Source organism: Mytilus californianus, unplaced genomic scaffold, assembly GCF_021869535.1.
Source record: "Mytilus californianus isolate M0D057914Y unplaced genomic scaffold, xbMytCali1.0.p SCAF_4, whole genome shotgun sequence".
NCBI lineage: Eukaryota > Metazoa > Mollusca > Bivalvia > Mytilida > Mytilidae > Mytilus > Mytilus californianus.
In genome coordinates, this window is record NW_026262690.1 from 95508590 (window position 1) to 95531093 (window position 22504).

The window sequence follows — 22504 nt, forward strand, 5'->3', positions numbered from 1 at the left end:
TTTTAGCTGGTAATGCATCATTTAGACGTTTTATGTCGGGGAGATACAATTTTTTATTCAAGCGTTTCTAAGATATCACAAATGACAATTTTCCATTGCTAACCAACAACAACCAAACAAGAGTTAGTATATTTTTAATGAATTTAGTCCAACTATTCATGAAAAGAGTATCTTGTTTACTCCCAAGTGCATCACTATTGATATTCAATAATGTTTGTCTTAAAAGATTTCCTTTCAGTGTTAAAAATCGATGATACTCGGGCACGTTTCCTATGTTGTTTTGATCGGGTTTCCGTCAAAGTCGTCTATGTTTATTGTGTTTTTATATAGATTCTGAATATGTTATCTGTTACACTTTTAACCCTCTTGTTGCCACTAATTTAATGTGGTTATATTTCGTTTCCCACGAATGCAGCAGCTGAATTTCATAATGTGTGACGATGACATCATTCAAGGGTGTGGAACTGGAAATGCTATTCCCAACTCGTACAACTCTGGCTCTCCAATGAAGAATCTTCTAAAATAAATTAAAAAAAATCACAATTGTAGGAAACACCCTCAATTTGCTGTTTAAAAGTCTTACTTATTTGTTCGCAAATTAATAGATAGAAGGGACACTTTGGTGGCTCATCAATGTTCTGCAAAACACCTATCTTGTCCTGAAATCTTGTCAGATAAAAGAAAACAGTTTTAAACTTGATCTATTATTTATTTTTCATTTCTTCACTGGCTTCAAAACTTTTCCTCTAGTCTCTAGATGTCTTTTACTTAAAAGTTTGCTGTTGGATTTCTGTTTCATTGATATGAACATCATTGTTCATACATCCTTTTTTACTTTTATACACATGCACACAAACAACTATGATAAATATCATATCTATTGTAATACAAAACAGTTCTGAGAATCAAGCTAACGGTAAAACACTTCAATAATTTTTTTCTGGACAAGTAAAATTTAGAGTTTTACTTGCCCAGGGACAAGTGCTCACAAAAAATATTTCCACATCCCTGACATTTTAAGGAATGATTTTTTATGAAGTGAGCTTTGTATGCACATACATACATATACTTGTATGTATTGATTTAAAATGCAAAATGGAAGCCAACTCACTTATAAAAATATTACATAATGGACAATACAAAAATTTTCAAACTGCTCAAACAAGATCAGAACATTTTACATGATCATGATGATGTAATGTAATATCCAATCATGTTTCGAAATGAAACAAAAGTGCTGACATTTAATTTTATTTTTCACTAATGCACAGTTATCAAAATTTTAAAGTCAAATCAATTTGGCTAGCTTTATTGTAAAATGTACCATCAATATACATATAACAAATTGATCATCTGTTTACTTTTATATTTAAAACTTATCTCTTGCATAGATGAGGTTTGACTGTCTCCCAAGTGATGATATCTGTAGATCATGTACATTGTAGAATGGGAAAACTTTCAAAAATCTTGTTAATTTCCTTATAAGTTGCTATCACTGCATGGGTGAATCTTCACTGGTTTTTACCTGATTTTGGACCATATTTAGTACAAAGTGACTTCTGTAGTATACATGAATATCAACTATTTGACAGGAAAATCATTTGATTTTGAAGGATACAATTTTGTAGTATTGCCATCTTCGTATTTAGTTTTATCACATTTGAGAAGATACTGTCATGATTAATCTTGAAAATTCATGTGCTTAAATATTCATGTAGTGAAAAAAAAAAAATAGCAACATCATAACAGTGGATAAGCAAGGAATTTACAAATAGTTGATATTTTTTATGCCCCTGCTGTTAGACAAAGGGGGCATCAAGTATTACCTAAATTCAATTACTAGGGGAAGTGTGCAAGCTGTACTATATAGTTGGGCGATCACACTGTACCCGTTATCAGTGGGAAGCGCTATAGGTGGTCCTACCAAATCTTGATTTTCAACTATGGAATCATGGGTAGAAATGTTATCATCAAACAGATAGCTGTTAATTAGTCTCCTTGGGTGTTTGATTAATTATCAGTTTGTTAAAAATAAGATGAGTAACTTAGTGCCAATTATTTAAAACTTCATTTGCAACATTTAGAAAAAGTTATAAAATTTTACAAAAGAATACATTGGTCATGTTGGTACCATTTATCATTAAATTGCGCCGAAGGCAAATGAAAACTATATCAAATCTGCTGTGACTAAAAATGTATTATCTATTTAAAAGATATAGTTGTTTTTATCAAAATATAGTCACAATTGCTTCCATTTTTAAATAGAACGATGTGTTGACGGAGTATGTCTCAGTTTAATATTTACAGCATCACCGAAGCTATATGCCGTAATGTCCAAGCGTAAGACAGGTTTCTTTTACATGTTTTAAGCAAGTACAGAAATACATCTGTCAAAAATAACAGAATATTTGTTGCTGCAGATGGCTTCAAAACAATTTTTAATTTCAAAAGTCTCTTGTTTTTAATCTTTTTAAGGTAAAAGGCATACTTTACTCCTGTCTTTTCGTCATTACCCTCTCCCTCACAAGATGTGCCTTATTCATCAATGCAACATCCCTATAGTCATTTTTTAGGTCTTTTTATAAACACAAGACTGAAGACACCCCAGGCTTGCATATCATTCAAATTTATGTTTTAAGTTATTACATGTTGTTTGCTTAACATTCAGTGGCAAATATTTCATGCATATCCTATCAAAGAGTTGTCACAAGTGTTAATTAACATGCAACTAGCGTAACATTCATCCTGAATATGTGAGGTTCTGGATTTAACATCCCTCATCCGACCTGACATGGCTGCTAATTTATACATCCCACGCTTGGAAAGACTGTTAACTGGACAATTCCAATGATTACCATATTTCTATACCCAACTCAACCCTTGAGATTGATATAGTACTCGAACAAATTAAATCAAATTGTCCTACAGCAAGACTTTATCATAATTAAGTATGAAGTATACTTACATAAAGATTATATTTTCATTATTTATTTGTTTACAAAGATCGTGATTGCAACTTTTCCTACAATTTTAACCTATAAACATGATAAAATTTATATGTCAAACACACATATTGTTTTTTAACATGTATTTTAACGGTTAAATGTTACAATATTCGACTGAAATGACAAACTTTTTCCGTCAACACCATTATCCAAGGTAGTATTACAGTCAAGATCTTGAGATTTATTTAGTACTCAAACAAATTAAATCAAATTGTCCTACAGTAAGACTTTATCATAATTAAGTATGAAGTATACTTGCATAAAGATTATATTCATTATTTATTTGTTTACAAAGATTGTGATTGCAACTTTTCCTACAATTCTAACCTATAAAATTTATATGTCAAACACACATATTGTTTTTTAACATGAATTTTAACGGTTAAATTTTACAATATTTGACTGAATTGACAAACTTTGTCAAATAACAAACTTTGTCAGTCCACACCATTATCCGAGGTAGTATTACCGTCAAGATCTTGAGATTTATTTAGTACTCAAACAAATTAAATCAAATTGTCCTACAGTAAGACTTTATCATAATTAATAAAGAAGTATACTTGCATAAAGATTATATTCATTATTTATTTGTTTACAAAGATCGTGATTGCAACTTTTCCTACAATTTTAACCTATAAAATTTATAAGTCAAACACACATATTGTTTTTTAACATGTATTTTAACGGTTAAATGTTACAATATCCGACTGAAATGACAAACTGTGTCTGTCCACACCATTATCCGAGGTAGTATTACTGTCAAGATCTTATGCAGGATTGAAGATATTTGAAATTGAAGGAAGGTCAAACATTATTTTCAACTGTGTGCTAATTGAGTTATAGGGTGTTTTGCATAAATTATCTCTATGCAGAATGCATTGCAAAAACTCTGGCCATTGATTTTTGTTACTATTAATAGAAATCTCGCTCTAATCCTGTTTCAATCACTGTTGGAAGTACAGGGGCAAAGTGATCGCCTTACTATATAGAGGGTTGCACACTTCCTCAAGTAATGGACTTCTGGTGTTACCCTTGACCGTCCTTCCTTTCGTCCGTCCCAAAAGTATTTTCACATATAATAAGCAAGCTTGAGCAGAGAGGGTTTTTTATTTAATTATATTCTGATATTTCGATTAATAATCTAGTATGCAATCATGGTTGTCTGCATTTCTAAATTTCTGTTTTATATTTTCAGTGCGTGATGTAGTGCGCAATGACGGCTCAGTCATTGGTCTTTATCACAGAGTAGATCATGAAGGATTCAAAGGCTCAGTCAAGTTTATTGGCACTTTGCCAGATACAACTGGTAAGGATTTACACTCTTATATGAGAGTAGAAAAGTTAATAGGGATTTTTGTGGGTACTCAAACTCTCCCATTTTATTCCAGTCACTTGAATAACAAAATGTATGTCAGGTTTAATGTAGTTTCAAAACATAGCTAGCAAGAGTAGAGAACATAGAAAACATAGCTAGCAAGAGTAGAGAACATAGAAAACATAGCTAGCAAGATAAATCTAATTGTAGTGCATTGCTGGTCAAATCAATTTAAATTTTGTGGAGTTAGGATTAAAGATATATCTGATAGAACAGCAGATAAAGCTTATAGAAAATTAAGCTATCTTACAGACAGTAAACCTTTGCAATCATTTGCAGGTGAAAATAACTGTATTGAATTCTGGATTAATTGCCTTGTGCATATACATTTTATGTTTTATTGTTATGACTTCCTGTTTCCATCTCATTAACTTGCTGTATTAGATGGGGAAAATTCACCATTCCTAATTACTGCTTTCAGAACTGTGGATTTTCATTGAGCCAAGAATATGTAATGTAAATTATTGTTTACCTTGAGGAAATATGATTATTACTATATTTTCTAAATAGGTTCATGGTATGGTGTAGAGTGGGATGATCCATCCCGTGGAAAACATGATGGAAGTTACAAAGGAAAACAATATTTTCACACCAGGTAAATTGGTTACAAAGGAAAACAATACTTTCACACCCGATAAATTTTTTACAAAGGAAAACAATATTTTCACACCAGGTGAATTTGTTACAAAGGAAAATAATATTTTCAAACCAGGTAAACTATTTGTTACATATAATAAGATAAATCCTAAAATAACAGATCAATTGATTATATCAAGAGTACCCTGTTCTTACTTCTAATGACTTTTGTAATATAGGAATCAATTTATTTATAATACAAATGTCTTTGCTCTATACAATTCAATCCACATTCTCCTTTTTGATATTTTTCATTTCTGTTCTTGTACAGTTTAGTAGAGAAGCAAATTTTCTATACAAATATTATAGCATAAATTTTATCATTCACAATTACAGCAGTAGTACTGGTGGTTCTTTCATCAGACCTAAAAAAGTTGATGGAGGTTATAGTTGTTTCCTAGCCATTAATGATAGATATGGCAAGACCAATGAAGCACATGCTGGGGTCATTATAGAGGACTTGTTTGTTGTTGATGGTCATAAGAAACAAACAAAGGTGGAAATGGTTGGAGCTGAAAAAGTCAACAAAAAGCAAAGGTATTTATTTCATATTCTAGAGAATAACTAATACAACAATCTCATGTAAAAACCAATATTAGATAACAATCTCATGTACATGTACTAGAGAACAATTTTATGTAAAAAACAAAATTAAGAAATTATTTTCAGGTAAGACCAATATAAGAAAACAATTCAATCTCATGTAATGAAAGAAAATAGCCAAAAATAGACAACAGTTGCACACTAAAACATATATGAAAAAAATCTCATATAATGGTAAAAAAACAACTTATAAACAAAAGTGTCACGTAGTATTATAAAATAACCAAGGAAATGTATATCAAGGAACAACACTTATGTTGTTCTTCACTTTGAATATATTTGGAAATGTTTGGTTTTGAGGAGAGGGACCTTTTGATATTATGTAATAATCTTTGCTAATGTAGGATAGTCATGTATATGAACCTTTCAATTATATGCTATAAAATCAAATCCCAAATCCTGCAATATCAAAACTGTGAAACAAACTAGTTTTACGGACCTCAGTTTATGTGGTCTGTCAAATGTGTGCTTGAAACTAATCATTGATTGTATAACATTGAAATGATACTACACTGTAACTGAGTATTTGATGAACATGAAATAGGCAACATTTGTCTCACTGTAATCTTCTTGTAATTGCAGCCAGCTTGATCAGCTTCAGGAGGTTGTATTACGTGGTATGTCTGTATATGGGGTAGGACCACATGGCAGTGAGCTACTACAGCATACTCCTAATATAGAGGAGCTAGATATATCAGCTACACTAGTATCATCTTGGTTATGTGTGTCACAGATAACTGAGTGTCTTCCTAAGTTGAAATCACTTAATGTTAGGTAAGTGTTTGTAATAAGACAGAAAGAGAACTGAAGCCTACAACAAAAGAACTTTGAGAATATAAAAATCTAATGAATAAGACAAAATTAAGACAAAAAATGATTAAGAGGATATAATCCAACAACAACCAACGTTTTACTTTGAAATTTTCACAAAAAACTGGGTTTGGTATTTATGGTACATAGAAATACCAGGCGTCAGTCCCTCTCCTATAAAATTTTTGCCAGATTTTTATGAAACTTATATTGTAGGTTAATATTAGCAATGTCTCGGACGAGTTTCAAAATCAGTGCCAATCAACTATTTTTAAAAGAGTTATGTCCTTTGGCATGTACAATTTTTGCCAGATTTTGATCAAATTCATATCAAAGGTATATAACAGCTTTTCAATTTCAATGGACAATTTCAAAAATAGATAAAATATTTTTGATGAATTTCCCTTGGAAATATTAAATATATCGGAAATTGCTCTCAAGTCTTCAAATCTCTAGTAAACGATAATTTTAAAAAGTTTTAAAGAACAAAAAAATGTTTTAGTTATTTCCCTTGGACAGAACAGATCAAATATGTGCAATGCGGGGGACATTGGAACTCTGTTCTTTTATAATTTCAGTGAAAATGTATTACCAATAACACCAGGAGCAGACGAGGATATGCCATGCTTTAGTACAGTAGAAATCCTATATATCAACAGAATGCACTATACTTGGAAACAGGTACTTATATAACACATGCTTTCAGGTGCAGATTTAGAAACTTCCTAAAAAAAATGGAGTTATAGAGAGTTCAACATGAAGGGATAACAATAACTATAAGCTAAATGTAAAGAAAAAAAATGTTTTCCTTTGAAAGTAAACTTACCTTGTAATTTGTACATGTATGTAATTCATTACAATGAAAAAACAAACGAGCATTAAAAAGTTTATCAGTTTCCTTAGACTTCCACAAGCATAATTGGATACATATTTAAGAATTGTCTGTAAATATGCGATTGTATTATAATCTACACTAAGTGATTTCATTATAGTAGGAGTCAATCACTGTGGAATAGAGTGCTTTTCTTCAACAGTTTATTACCTCTGATTAACGAAATTGTTTCCATAGAATAACACAAGGTCAAAATTAAAGCAAAAGAGATTTAGCAATACAAGCTATTGCATTTTGAGATAATATAAGCCAACAAATTGAAAAATAAGTGAAATCACTGTTAATCATTCTTTTCAGATTTTGCAGACTTGTAAGATGTTTCCGGCACTGAAACAGTTACACTGCTGTTTTAATTCAGTTGAAAAGTTATGTCTGCCAAGTTCTTTAGATCAGCTTACACTTCTTAATCTGGAGTCAAATAAAGTACCATCCTGGGACAATGTACTACAACTAGCTGGCTTATCTAGGTAAATGGTTTTACTTACATGAATAAATTTAAGGTATTGTTTGGTGCAATCATGCAACAATGTACTGTTGATAGTTTGTGTCCCATAGTCGCAAGTAAGTTTTTTTTTTTTGCAAAACTTTCTATACTGACAAAAAAATAGTGCTAAAACTTGTACTGCATTTTAATTGTTGTCAAGTATTAAATATTTGTTCAATTTGATAGAACAAAACCTAATGATTCATTTTGATGAGAAATTATATAAATGTCATTGATGACACATATTCTAGTGTACAGTTGTACATCCATCTGTCTATCTCTGTTCACATTCAAAAATGTATAGATATTTGATTTATGAAACAAGGGATGAAATTTTGCACATGTTGTAATAACTTCATTTTAGTATTATCAAATGTCATTGAATTAATGAACAATATCTCAACCAACATAAGTTGACAAATAAAATGAAGTGAATTTGATGTGATACTCCTTACGGAAATATAATATGGTACAACATCAAATAAAATTACTTATTACATTGGACTGGCATTCAAGTATGGTAAGAATGTGTTTAATTTCTTTATTTCTTATATCTCAATAGGTTGGAGACATTAATACTTAATGACAACAAAATAGAAAATATCTATTTTCCTGATGTACCTCCTGGAGATACCACCAGTTGTTTCCCTTGTTTGAAGTCTCTGTCAGTCAATTACAACAAAATATCAGAGGTTAGTAGGAAATATTTCTTCCGATAAATTATTTCCCTTAGTTGAAATCATTTGATGTTTTATAAAAAAAAATACTTGTTAATATAAATAAGAAGATGTGGTATGAGTACCAATGAGACAACTATCCATCCAAGTCACAATGTGTAAAAAGTAAACAATTATAGGCCTTCAACACGGAGTCTTGGCTCACACTGAACAGCAAGCTATAAAGGGCCCCAAAAAGACTGGTGTAAAACAATTCAAACAGGAAAACCAACGGTCTAATCTATATAGAGAAACACTTATGAACCACACTAACAAACAACAACCACTGAACAACAGGCTCCTGACTTAGGACAGGTACATAAAAATGCAGCGGGTTTAAACGTTTTAACAGGTGCCTGTATATTTGAAAGAATCAAAGACAACTATATAGTTGGAAAATAATGTTGATACGAATAAAAGGAGATATATACTTATAACATAAAAATTTTATGTGAAAAATAGATAATTTTCTTGAAGTCTCAAACAAGTGTTTCTCTACATTGTCTGATTTTTATGTATGGCTTAATGTAAAGAGTGAAAGAAAGATGATATGAGTCCTGGAAATTCAGCTTGCTAGTTTTAAGCATTTTGGTTACTGTCAGGAAGAAACCTGGCCAGCTAATAAAAAGACATCAGGTATTGATACAGTATCATAAGATTGTCATGAATATTTTTGATTATTTTCAGTGGAGGAGTATCAATGAACTAAATAAGCTACAACAGTTAGAAGAAATAAGAATTGTACATAATCCTATAATGGACCTAGCTACACCAGAAACAGTTAGACAGATGATAGTGGCTAAGATATCTACTTTGAAAATGTGCAATAGAACTGAGGTAAAAAAGACAGTTGTTTGTATTGCAGTTTGGTTAAATAAGAGATAGTCATGTGATACATGAGATAGTCAGGAGTAAAAAAAAATCTTTTATACATGTTCACAGATAATAAGATAGCTGTCCAACAGTAAATGCCTTTTAATTGAATATTTAGAGGTCACCACATGCACACTCGGGAAGCTTTCACCCACACTATATATTTAACTCAAAATTGTGTGCGGACATGAAATGGTGTGACACACTTTATAAGAGATGACCAAAGATCTGAATATTAATATTTAAATCCATATTTGGTCTTTTCATTTCAATATTGCAAAGTGAATTCACATTTTAGAGAAAGGAAAAGGAAAAATGGACAGCAAAAACCATTGGCTCATGGTTTCATACTGGAGACAGGCCTATAACAATATACAGTTGTAAGGGGAAAGAAGAGATGTTGTATTAATTCATAGCACAAAATCCCTATATACACTTTGCAAAACCCAAAGCAAAAGACCAGTGCTTTTATTGCTGTTTTTTCATCTTCATCACAGTAAGACCTTCAGCATTGGGCAAAAGCTCACACACATATTATTGCAAATTATACCAGTTCCCTAGCAGATACTGATATGCTTTAGTCTTAACTGAAAGCAAAGGAGCAATGCTTTGTGTTTCTGTTCTTCATCTCAAAGTCATAGTAGAAGCCTTCAATGTGGAGAAAATACTCACACTTAATTGCATGTTTTAACACTGCCCTTAGCAGATACAGATCTCTTTAGCATATTGTAGCTAGATTGAACTAATTTAATGAATATATTCACTCCTATATTGCAGGTATTTGAGGATGAGAGAAAAGGTGCTGAAATTGACTACCTGAAAAGATTTGGTCCACACTGGTTAAAGGCAGGTGGTCACCAGGATGAGGACAAAGACAATACAAGTGCAGAATTCCTTCAAGAACATCCAAGCTTCAAAGAATTTCTGAAAAGTATGGATCTGATTCAACTCAATCTCATTCAATAGAAAAGAAGGGCGATATGGTGTATTAATTCAGGACACACAAATTCCTACACACACTTGACAAAACCCATAGCAAAGAAATAAAAGCTTTTTTTTGCTGTTTTTCATCTCAATCACAGTAAGGCATTCAAAACAGAGTAAAAGCTCATGTCTCACTGCAACTTCAGAACACCACCTGTTTTTGCAGAATTGTTTGTCCGAATTTTCATTTGTAAATCAAATATGTTTACTGGTAATGGATAATTGTTTCTGTTTGTTGTTTAAAAGTATTGAATTTATGGAGAGACAAAAATAAACATTTTAACATGTGTTCATTTTATGAATTCATTGAATTGTGATAAAAAATAAATGTTTGTAAATATTTGTAAATTTTATTTTTCAGAGTATGGTGCTCCAGAAACTTCAGAAATGGAACAGAAATCAAAAACCCTGAAAGACAACCTCATTTGTATCCTCTTTAGTTATAATTATGGATGTGCTATGAATACTATTTTAGCATTAAGTCATAAATACTGGTACTCATATCCAAACGAGGTGGTTTTCATTGTAGCTTGCTTGCATTAAGTGCAAGTGGCTTGGGTTCAACTATAAAGGATGAAAAATTTAAAGATTTAAATAGGTATTTGATAAATTTTTGCATCAAGCTAGCAACATTTTGAAGTTCTTGTTAACAGAAAAGACTAGTGGACTTAGAGTTAAAATCATGTCTGGGCAGAAAACTTTATAAATGGGATTGTTAAAAATTCTTTCTAGTACAAATCAGCATATATTTATTTGCCATAAGCTTTATTGTCTTGAATTTGCATGTAATATTTGCCATTGAGAGTCATCATTATTTTATTTGAGTGGAAACAAAAACATTCAAAGCTCCTGTTTATTTATATTTATAAGAAGTTAAGTTGTATTCTCTATGTCTGTTTTACTACTGTAAAACTATTTTTATTGATGAGTAACAAGTTCTACTGAGTTTTGTGGTTCATCAACCTTAAATTTTGATAATAAAATACTTAACAAAATGCACTTTTTTCTGTTGCTATGTGAAAAAAATCTCCCATTTGAAAATTTACAAATCAAAGGAACAAAAAAATAACATGAGAAATTGAATTCGTAATAACAATGAATAATATGTTCTTTTTGACTTTGTATACAGAACATGCTATAGTTTCTTTTATCCTTAACACTCAACAGCTGTCAAAATAAGAAATCCTGACCAACCTGACCAAAGAGTTATAACTAAAAAGTTACCAGGTATTCATCCTTTGTTACTTGCCTACTTTTTTTTACAAATATGCTTAAGGACAGTAGAATAAGCTATCTTTTGTTTTTGACATTTGAAAAACTACTCATGTAAACTGAGGAATTGGTAATTTAGCGATCACCACGTAAGTATTGCTACAATAGCTATTATGCTCTTAAAAAATGCAGATAGTGAATAGATTTTTTGTTGTCTGGAGAAAGTTTTCTGCCACTAAAAATGCCAACGGACAGTCAACATTAAACTAACAATAAATAAAACAAATTGTATCAAAAGAGCTAAATTATAAAACCCATAGTAGCATCACATTCCCTAAAAAAAATGTAAAATTTGATTTTTTGTCTCGCCTTGACGTAGTCAAAAAGCGAGACACAGGTATGCTGTTTCCGGCGCCAGCGGCTGCGTCAAATATGTAATTGTTTGTGATTAGGTCTAGTTTATGGTAAATGACAAGTGGTAGGTCAATGATATTTATTATGCAGTTGTATTAGCATTGGCACATCTCATTTCCATGGAGATTATTTGGCCCTGCCCCCTCAGTCATAGTCTATTGACTTTGAAACTTTTGCTTAGTTTACATGCATTAGTTTGTAATTAGGTCAGTTTATGGGGAACCACTAGAGGTAGGTCAATGATATTTGGTATGCAGTTGTATAAGCATTGGCATATCTCATTTCTATGGAGATTATTTGACTCCGCCCCCATAGTCATGGTCTATTGACTATGAAAATTTTGCTTAGTTTACATGTATTAGTTTGTGATTAGGTCAGTTCAAGAGGAACCATTAGTGGTAGGCCAATGTTAATTGGTATTCAGTTGTATAAGCATTAGCACATCTCATTTCCATGGAGAATATTTGGCCCCGCCCCATCAGTCATGGTCTATTGACTTTGAAACTTTTGCTTAGTTTATATGTATTAGTTAGTGATAAGATCAGTTTAAGTTAAGTCAATGATATTTGGTATGCAAATTTATTGGCATTTGCAAGTATCGTTTCCATGGAGATTATATAGCCCCACCCCCTCATCATGGTTCATTGACTTCGAAACTTTTACATAGTTTACAAGTTTGTGTTTAGGTTTGTTTAAAAGGAACGACTTATAATAAGTCAATAGTATTTGGTATGCAGTTGCATTAGCATTGGCACATCTCATGTCCATGGAGATTGTTTAGCCATGTACCTTCAGTCATGGTTCATTGACTTTGAATATTTGCATAACTTACGTGTTAAAGTATTGCTATTTTAATTTCAACATTTGCATAATCAAAATTACAAAAAATCTAGACATTTCTTTGTGATAACAGTTTATTTATGATTGCAGTTACAATGGTGATACAGAAGGTTAAAACCTTAATACAAAGGTTGTACAAAGTTGGTGCTGATGAAGTAATATTGTCATATATTAGCAAAAAGGTAGGGATACATAAATGAAAGCTACAAATTTGCATGTTAGTATCTGCAATGGAAACTAAATCAAGTGCAGGGTTTTTAGCCTTTTACCTGTTTGTCATTACGTCATCTCTTAATTTCCTTTCCCATTCATAAATTCATAAAATTCAATATCATCAAATTTAGAAGTGAAAATTTACCCCAAATAATGTGTTACTTGAAAATTTTATATTGTTTTTTTTGTGAAATTTTGTAAACTTTGTATTGCTTGCAAATTCAGTCAAATATTTTCTTTTAACATTAATTTATTTTACATTTTAGATGCCTGAACAAGAAATTCCTTTCGACAATGATCTGAGACAAATATCTTTTTATTCTGTGGAGAATGATGATGAAATCCTAGTCAGATGGTGAATCCAGAATCCTTCAACAACTCAGCCTCTCATATATTTTCATACATTTGACTTGTCCTAATGAAAATTGTCTTCAAATTGTGAACATTTTTATTTAGCTAGAAGTTGCAGAAAAGAATTTTGAAATAAAATGATTTAATTTGTATGATTAAATAACCAAGCAATCAGATAGTAAATCGTGTAGATATGGGGTGAATGTAACGAAGGAAATAACAGGCTATGGATGAGGCACTAATCACACAGCAAGATAATAGTGCTTTTATTGCTGTTCTTCATATTAAAAATCAGTGTGAGTCTCAAGGCACCCAACATGAACAGAAGACAGCACCTACAAGATGTTCCTTGGTGTTGAGATATAGCAGGTTTAAATGTTGCATATGACGAAACTTGTTTGGCTAAATATATTCAAAAGGATATTGAAAAGTTAAAAAAATATCTGGTCAAATTTTTTTTACTTAAACTGAATAAGTTTTTAATGTTAAGGTGAATTGCTACTTCGTCAAATAAAACAAATCTTGTCCAAGTCTTGTTTGTAATTTTTATTTGAATACCATCAATTATATGTAAAATAAATCAGTAAAAACTGATCTATTATCAAGTTTTAATGTAAACCAATGATGAAGAACTTACTATAACTATTATCTATATCTGATGAATGCATAATAGATATTTCATTAATTTTAAACATTTAAGTTGTCTTCCATTTTACAAAAGATAAACACCTTATAATTTGTGTTATGTTTTTATAGTTTTACACCTGGGAGTCAACAATATCTATCATCTGAAAAACTGAAAACTACACATGTGATTTTTGTAATAACTTGAATCAGTATGCACAATAATACAAAATACTGACTTTTCTTTTTCAATCTGTGATAAATCTCATTTTACTTGGAATCATGCAACTTGTTTGCAATCATACTAATACAGTGTGTACCAAATTTTATACTTAAATGAAAAATCTGGGTATTGGATGTTACTTATTTTCAAACTATGGTCATGTATTAAAGAAGAGGTCCTTTTGTTTTGAAAAATTAGATTATGGTAGGATCTGTGGGACTGTCACTTAATTACTGTAAATTTTTATTTTTCTAGTGGCAGCAATTTAATATAGTCATTTCTAACTTAGTTGATGTATTCATAAAATTGAAGATCCATTATTTTTACTGGTGAAAGTTGCGTAAATTAATCTCTTGTAAAAATTACTGTGGATTCATTTATTTTCGTGGGTACTACTGATTTTCGTGGATTGAGGAAAAGCTGTATATTCGTGAATATTTGCCAAAGTCTGAATACAAGCCTATAGAAAATTTATTTTTCTTTAAACATTTAAATTTTTAAATTTTACAACTAATTAATAGTATTAGAAGCAAATTGGATAACCTAGCAACAGCGATATTGTTTGACAAACTAGGTTAACTCTCAATAATTTTTCACTTAAGCTTCATAAAATATGACACTTTAACAATAAATATCACCATATAGTGAGAGTGCAAGGAATTTAGGTTTTTAATGCACACTTTTATCTTTTAAGTTTGAAGTTGTAGTCAACTGTTGCAGGATCTTTGAATTGCTCCTGGATTACAAAAGTAGGAATTCTATGAAGTTTTTGGTACTAAAGTGACATTGTTAAATCCACGTAGACCAAGCTTAATCTCCTTCATTCATTTAATCATTTATTGTTCCTAGTTGCTAGAAAATCAAGAAATGAGAATGTAATTTTTCACAGAAATGTTGTAAGCACCATGGAAATTTTTGTCAAAAATAAACTTAATATTATTTATATTGTTAAGTTATTTGTACTGCTATAAAGCATAAAGACTTTTACCTTCTTAAATATTGTGTTTAGTTATAATTTTGCCATTAAAGTTTTTACCTTCAGACCACTATTATAGTTTTTGCCTTCAAACCATATGGTGAGAGACCCTTTTTGAAATAACTGCATGCCCATCGTCATGTGGACTGTGAATCAAAAAGTCCCTATTGCTGGCTATTTTTCTCTCACTAGATGCTGTGGCTATATCAGGGGATCAGGTTGTTTTGATTGAGGAAGGGTTATCAGGTCCCAGTTGAAAACAGAATGTATGAAACAGTCATTTTTTAGGACCCTTATATTTAAAAAGCACAAAGTATTAGAAATCTGTCAAACACATCCTTCAGATGTACAGAAGACATTATTAGTCTGTCAGATATTAACAAGAATCATTAAAGAACAATGGCTAAAATGCCATCAGAATTGGTGTCCATCCTATTCATTTATCAGTTAAAAATCTACCTTTACGATTTAAACAGCTACAAAGTAATATTGCCAAAAGTTACAGACTGAGGGACAAGGTGATTGCAATATACGACCAGCTTTGTGAGTTTGAGTATAAAATAAAGATATTTTGGTGTCATAAAAGTATGAGATGACTAACTATTATTTAAGCAATATACATTAAAGAGGTTCTTGGCTTTGGATCAACAGAACCAATTGGTAGTGAATTGATTTTCATATTTATGAATAACAAGAGGTGACACACTAAAATGTCTTGCCAGTTGAATTATAAAAGGAAGCGAAATTTGAAACTGATTAAATGAAGTTGGTAAGGTGCATATGTTTACATGCAATATATTTTCAACCTATTGGGCATAACTTTTGAGCGAACTTAAATGACCACTAGAAATGAAGTTTAAGCCATATTTCATATGCAAGATAAACAAATACTCCTCATAACCAATCCAAAATGACATGCAAAATACTGTAACCTATCATGTCTATTAACTGACGAACAAAAACTTTATGATGACCACTGGGTCGAGAAATTGAGGTAAAAGATCATATGACATAATAATGTAAAACGAACATATACTCCTCACGACTAATCCACATACCAATATTGTTGAACTATCATGTATATTTATGAGGAACAGACCAAATCCTGAAAACATTACGATGACCAATGCAGCATGACATATAGGTCAAGGATATATGACAATGGACAATAACTCCTCACAAACCAATCCATATACCAAATATTGTTGAACATACATCAGCCTGAAAATGTTAGAATCACCACTGGAGGATGACATTTAGGTCAAGGATATATGACAATGAACAATTATTCCTCACAAACCAATCCATATACCAAATATTGTTGAACATACATCAGCCTGAAAATGTTAGAATCACCACTGGAGGATGACATTTAGGTCAAGGATATATGACAATGAACAATTATTCCTCACAAACCAATCCATATACCAAATATTGTTGAACATACATCAGCCTGAAAGTGTTGGAATCACCACTGGAGGATGACATTTAAGTCAAGGCCATATCACATATGTAGATGGACATTTACTTCTCAACCAATAAACATACTACATGTACCAGTAAATATTGTTGACCTACCATGTATATTTACAGAGGAAAATTTCAAAGAAAATATTCATAATTTTATCAATAACAAAATGTTTATTTTTAGTTTTTATTTCAAAAGAATGTAATGTCATAAAATTCCATATGGCATACATATATTATGCTTATCAAATATTTATATGAAATAACAAAAAATCAAACTATTATGCAAGACAAAACAAACATACATTTATATAAATACACAGTAAATTGAACACAATCTTACATTTAAAACAACAGATTAAGAGACATTACATGAACATTAAGGAACACATATAAGTATTGCATTTCTCACACTTAATTTCCAAAAGGAAAAACAAACAATATGTAAACACTTAGATTGAGTAAAAATAATGAGATCTAGCTTACAAAAACTTACTATGATTTACAGTTGGAAAGAATCCAGTAGTATGGAATTTGAAAGTACATATGTTTACCTCTGGATGTGTTATGATTTTTTGTGTAGGTTGGTTGCTGTCTCACTGATGTATATTCTGCATCTTTTAAGTAAACACACACATATTTTTTGACATGTGTAATGTTCAATAATAGGATGTTGGTAAGTAAATATAAATAATGTTCAATAATAGGATGTTGGTAAGTATATATAAATAATGTTCAATAATAGCATGTTGGTAAGTATATATAAATAATGTTCAATAATAGGATGTTGGTAAGTATTTATAAATAATTTTGTTTTCAAATATTAGTCTTTCAACTTTTTGAACTACAGAACCTTCATTTTCAAAGGCAAAATCTTTGAAAGATAACTACTTTTTACATCCTGAAACAGATAAAGGAAAATCCGTCATATAAAGTAAACTGGTGTTTCACAGATTGAATAAAAATTTTATGCTGGAATTATATTTTTAAAATAAATCCTAATATTAGACAGTAAAATAATCCCATTTCACAAATAATATTGAGCTGATTATTGTTCTATTTGCCATGTAAAAAAAAGACATGCAAAATTATTGCTTTTGTATTCAGAATGAAATGAAGTTACGTGTTTCTTAAAAACTTTGTCTTAGAATACTAAAAATAGGTGCATTGTGTATCCAAAAAACGATAAATCAGTTTTATGTGCACCTAGATGTATTCATGATCATACACTGACCCACATGTCCCATGGAAAAGGTATTTGATCAAATTGAGATTTTATATTTCTTTTCTTAATATCTAAAGACATTTCAAATCTTAATGAATTTGATCTAGCCCGAGATATAACATCTTGGTGTTGACTTGGAGGTAAGGAGGTTGTCTCCCCTGGATCATCTTTGATGTTATAAACTAAAGGCTCTTCAAGTATATAACCACTGCAATCATTTGATATATTTTGAGAAACAAAGTATATTTTGTAATCTCCCACAGTAGCTGCTGAGAGATCTCCAGTATCACAGTAATGGAGTAATACTTTATGGATTTCATCAGACTTTTTATTTGGATTTTTAAATAAAGGTTTTAAATCTTTGCCATCAAAATGTCTCATATGCGTTCTTTGAACTTTATTTTGTTGTCCAATCAGGTGCTGAATTGTGGGGAAAATATCCATCACAGATGTGACCACAGTAGTTTCTTGGTTAGGTTCAATGTAATTCGGCCAATTAACAATAGCTGGTACTCTTATACCTCCTTCTCTAAGAGAACCTTTTTCACCCTGTAGTTTCATGTCCTTACTTGAATGTTTCACATGAGAATTTGTATATGGGTGTGTTAAAACAGGACCACTGTCCGAGAGGAAGAATATAACCGTATTGTTTTCCATTCCTTGATCCTGAAGAGTATTCATTACCTCACCAACACTCCAATCTAGTTCCAAAATAGAATCATAGTATTTATTAATCCCAGACTTGCGCAGGAAATTTTTGGAAGCAAATGCAGGATGTCCTGGCTGATGATATGATATGATTAACAAAAACGGAGGTCTTTTCCTAAATTTTATGTAATGTTGTGCTTTCTCCGTTATCTGGCGAGTCAGTGTAGTATCAATATAAAAATCTTCTTTCACCATCTGGTTGTCAAATATCTTGCATGTAATACTGTTTAATGGGAGCATCCAGCAATATATTCTAAAAATACCAATACTTATACACACCACAGATATCAGAAGTATGAGTAATTTCATACTTATGAAAGAAAGCATCTTTGATGAGATTATTAAAATCAGAAATGTTATGATAAGGGGTCCTAGTTCTGCTAACACTAGCCAGAAATAGTCAGAGTCTGCAAGAAAGTCCTCAACATCACTGCTACATGCAGGACTATGTCCCATAACAGTGCCATAAAATCCCCCGAATCCTTGATTAGTAGGCAGTGACCAGGACCATGAACCAAGACCCCAACGTCCAAATAAGAAAGGTACTTGTCCTTTCATATCATAATATTTGGCCATATTCATTTCATTGAGTGGAATACCACCAGACTGTGCAACACTCCAAAAACTTGGCCAGCCTAAATTTCCTTTCACTAGTCCCATTCTCATTGGCTGCCGTCCTGAAAAAAACAAACAAAAAACATAATCAACAATTAAGGAGCTTGTATCAATCACATGGAGCTATATGAAAATAAATGAACTTAATCAGAATACCAATGATATAGAATTATGTTCTCCAATAACATAAAACTGTGTCCTAAGATGATGTATATCTATGTTCTACAAGCATGGCCATTATTTGTTTAGTTCTAGGTTGATTTAAATTACAAAAAATAAATTAAAGTTTGGCAATGGATATTCAACTACCATACTAAATGATAAAATGACCAAAACATGACGATCAAAGCTGATCATCAGAGGCTGCATATCAAATGATCAAAGTGGTGTAATACCTTTATTTTTAGAAACAACAGCCAACTTGATTTGCATCACCATATAGATTTTTGAAACTTAATAACCTTGGGTTGATGCCAACTATTTTTTAGTTTCAATTGACAGGCATAGTAGTAGTTTCAGAGAAAAAGATTTTTTTAAAGATTTATAAAGATGATTGACAGACACTGAGTAAATTGGAATGGTAATCAGAAGGAAGTTATGTTTTTCTATAGTTGCTGATGTCACTACATTTACTTTTTTTTATTTTTTACATCAAAGATGTGCAGATGTGGAAAGCCAAGTATAGGTTCTGATAAAATTAATCTCATCTCTGATATTTTACTACAAATATACTGTGAAAATTTTGTTAAACTTGTTGGAAGTATAATAAGGATTTCAAATACAAGTGAAATAGGTGCATTGTTTGGTAGATACTTAGCAATGAAATTATTAATTGAAATGGTATTTTAAAAAAAATCTCTTAAACCAAGAATTTTTTTAAAAACCATTAAGTTAAACCCAAGACTTTTGATCTGTACCAAATGATTGTAAATAGTTATCAAAGGTACCAGGATCAAAAGTAACTGGAATTGATTACAACAATGACAATTGTGACAATGTGGACTCCACAACAACAAAGTCATCAGATGACTTGAAAAAATAACATTGTCACAAATTTAATGATTTTGTTTGAAATGTTCTTGCCATAATCATGATAATTCAGCTAGTTTACTAATATAGAAAAAGAATCATATAAAAAAATTAGATTGCAATTACTTCAATCATCATTTAATATTAATGACCAATTCTTAATCAATTAAACTAATATGGTAATTATTAATTTATATATGGCTCTACCCAGTTACTAGTTTTTACAAATTTTTAATATCATAATCTTCTACAGGCATATGTAAATTTAAATTTATAACATTAACACTTTATATATGAACTCATATTAAGGTTTGATGATGCAAAATTGAAAAAAAGTAGCTAAACCAAAATCTGCAAACAAATGTCACAGGCACTTTGGACATGCCTTTAGATTCATTATTTATGTTAATAAAATATGTTACTCTTAAACAACAATCTATTATTATTTTTGACAATTATACTGTTTTATAATAGTTTCATCTAGATATATATGAATAAAACTTAAAAGGGTATGGGGTATATTACAATGACAAGGCAACCAGACAACACAAACAAATAACCAAAAGTATTTAGTTTTTTGTATATAAAATGTTATTTTATTGTACTCTTGTCGCAAAGTTAATTGCCCTGTTTAGTCTTGAAAACTTTCCCCAAGTGCATGACATTCTGTACTTCCATGCTTTACCTGTATATATAGCTGCTAGGCTTCCAGCCTCTGAAGGCATCGAATACATTCTGGTCAATTTCAGACCATTCTTGGCAAGTTTATCAATATTTGGGGTTTGTATTAGTTCATTTCCAAAGCAACTCAAATCTGAGTATCCAAGATCATCTGCTATAAAGATTATTACGTTCTTAGCTCTTTCATCTGAGCTGTGTGCTAAGTTGGAGATAAAGGCGACACAAGACAAAATTGTCAAGAAGTATGAAGTTGTTGACATATTTCCTAAGGGAATTGATAAACAGCTCATACATTATGGTGAGGATGAGATAAAATTCCGTATAAGACCTTGGACTCTGGTAAGACCGTAACAATTCATCTATTAATAATTTAGTAAACAAGCAAGGATTTGTATAGTATACAAATCCTTGAAGTAATTGGATATTTTATTTTAAGAGGGTAGCACAGCAACAAGAAAAAGCTAACATTCCCTTTAAGCATTCGTGCAAACACTTAAAAAGACCTTTCCTGGGATAACTATAACTATGTAAAAAGGTAAATTTTTAGACCGAAACCTTTGAAGTATGTGTTTGCTTCTGTTGTTTAACCAGAGGCATATGTAATGAAGGGTAAGCGGACAAAAAGTCACAAATTTGATAGGACAAAATCACAAGTAATGTGTGTATAATTGCTTGAATCTATCAGAGACATATAATATGTATTATATGTCTCTGAATCTATAATATAAAGTTCTTGAAATAATTTCTTTTTATTACGAATATTCATTTTACAGTTAAGGAAATTATTCATAAGTCTTGACAGAGACATGTATTATATGTCTCTGGTCTTGATAAATGAAGGTTTATTGTTTATCACGCAAAGGATATATTTCTTGGCACAATGAAGCCATTTCGGTACCAAGCCTGACACTTTGACAAATTGTTTTCTTAATTACTTAATCATTATTTATTTATTTTTTAGAATAAATTTTGTTAGCAAAGTATTCAAAGAAAAATTATCTCAAAACTGAATTGTGACTTTTTGTCCCCTGTGACATTTTGTCCTTTACTTTTTGTCTGCGACTCTCTGTCCTACATTCTTATCGAAGCGATCGGTTGCACGGTCGGAGGAAATAGGTTACTATGATACTTAGTAATGAGAGGAACAACAAATAATAAACATAAAATATTTTTTTAGCTTGAACAGTGTATTAAAAACTTCTTGTCTACTTGTACGAACTGTGCTATATAGCTTTTTTCATTACGAAATTAAGCTGTGGAAACGATACGAGCAACGAATCTAATCCTTTAGTGACCTTTACCCCCATCGTTTGAGTTTGTTCCTGGAGGGTGCGTCTAAACACTGCTAAGGAGTCCTTAGTGCACTAAGGACTTATAATATGCCACTAAGGACTAGATGGGGTGCTGTTACATGTAATTTGTTTTCATATTATGGTAGAGATCGATATTTAATGCATAAATTTCAAATTTTGTAGAAAAATAATCACAAATAAATCAGTAATTTAACATTGTTTAGACACGTGCCGTTTTTTCTTTGATATTGCCGAA

General features: G+C 31.0%; 2 protein-coding genes across 2 annotated transcripts; one reads left to right on the forward strand and one right to left on the reverse strand.

The window, feature by feature from the left end:
• The first annotated feature begins 25 nt into the window (after positions 1-25).
• Positions 26-15252, forward strand: LOC127698873 (tubulin-specific chaperone E-like). The gene is made up of 14 exons (XM_052202578.1): positions 26-122; positions 4201-4311; positions 4891-4975; positions 5353-5553; positions 6202-6393; positions 7008-7110; positions 7619-7788; positions 8368-8497; positions 9209-9358; positions 10172-10325; positions 10740-10805; positions 11546-11605; positions 12935-13026; positions 13324-15252. Coding segments are annotated over exons 1-14 (1608 nt in total). The 5' UTR covers positions 26-121; the 3' UTR covers positions 13417-15252.
• A 1619-nt stretch (positions 15253-16871) lies between these two features.
• Positions 16872-21229, reverse strand: LOC127698871 (N-acetylgalactosamine-6-O-sulfatase-like). Its single transcript, XM_052202576.1, has 2 exons — positions 20961-21229; positions 16872-19308 (listed from the first exon to the last, which is right to left on the reverse strand). Exons 1-2 carry the CDS (start codon positions 21214-21216, stop codon positions 17921-17923), a joined length of 1644 nt encoding a protein of 547 aa, XP_052058536.1. The 5' UTR covers positions 21217-21229; the 3' UTR covers positions 16872-17920.
• Between the last annotated feature and the right edge of the window lie 1275 nt (positions 21230-22504).

Bases quoted from the DNA above. Each gene is read 5' to 3' on its own strand.
- LOC127698873 (XM_052202578.1), top strand. The intron at 4,312-4,890 runs GTAAGGATTTAC...TTTTCTAAATAG, and splicing joins CACTTTGCCAGATACAACTG to GTTCATGGTATGGTGTAGAG. The intron at 8,498-9,208 runs GTTAGTAGGAAA...GATTATTTTCAG, and splicing joins ATTACAACAAAATATCAGAG to TGGAGGAGTATCAATGAACT.
- LOC127698871 (XM_052202576.1), bottom strand. From the start codon at position 21,216: ATGTCAACAACTTCATACTTCTTGACAATTTTGTCTTGTGTCGCCTTT. The intron at 19,309-20,960 runs GTAAAGCATGGA...TGTTTTTTTCAG, and splicing joins CCTAGCAGCTATATATACAG to GACGGCAGCCAATGAGAATG.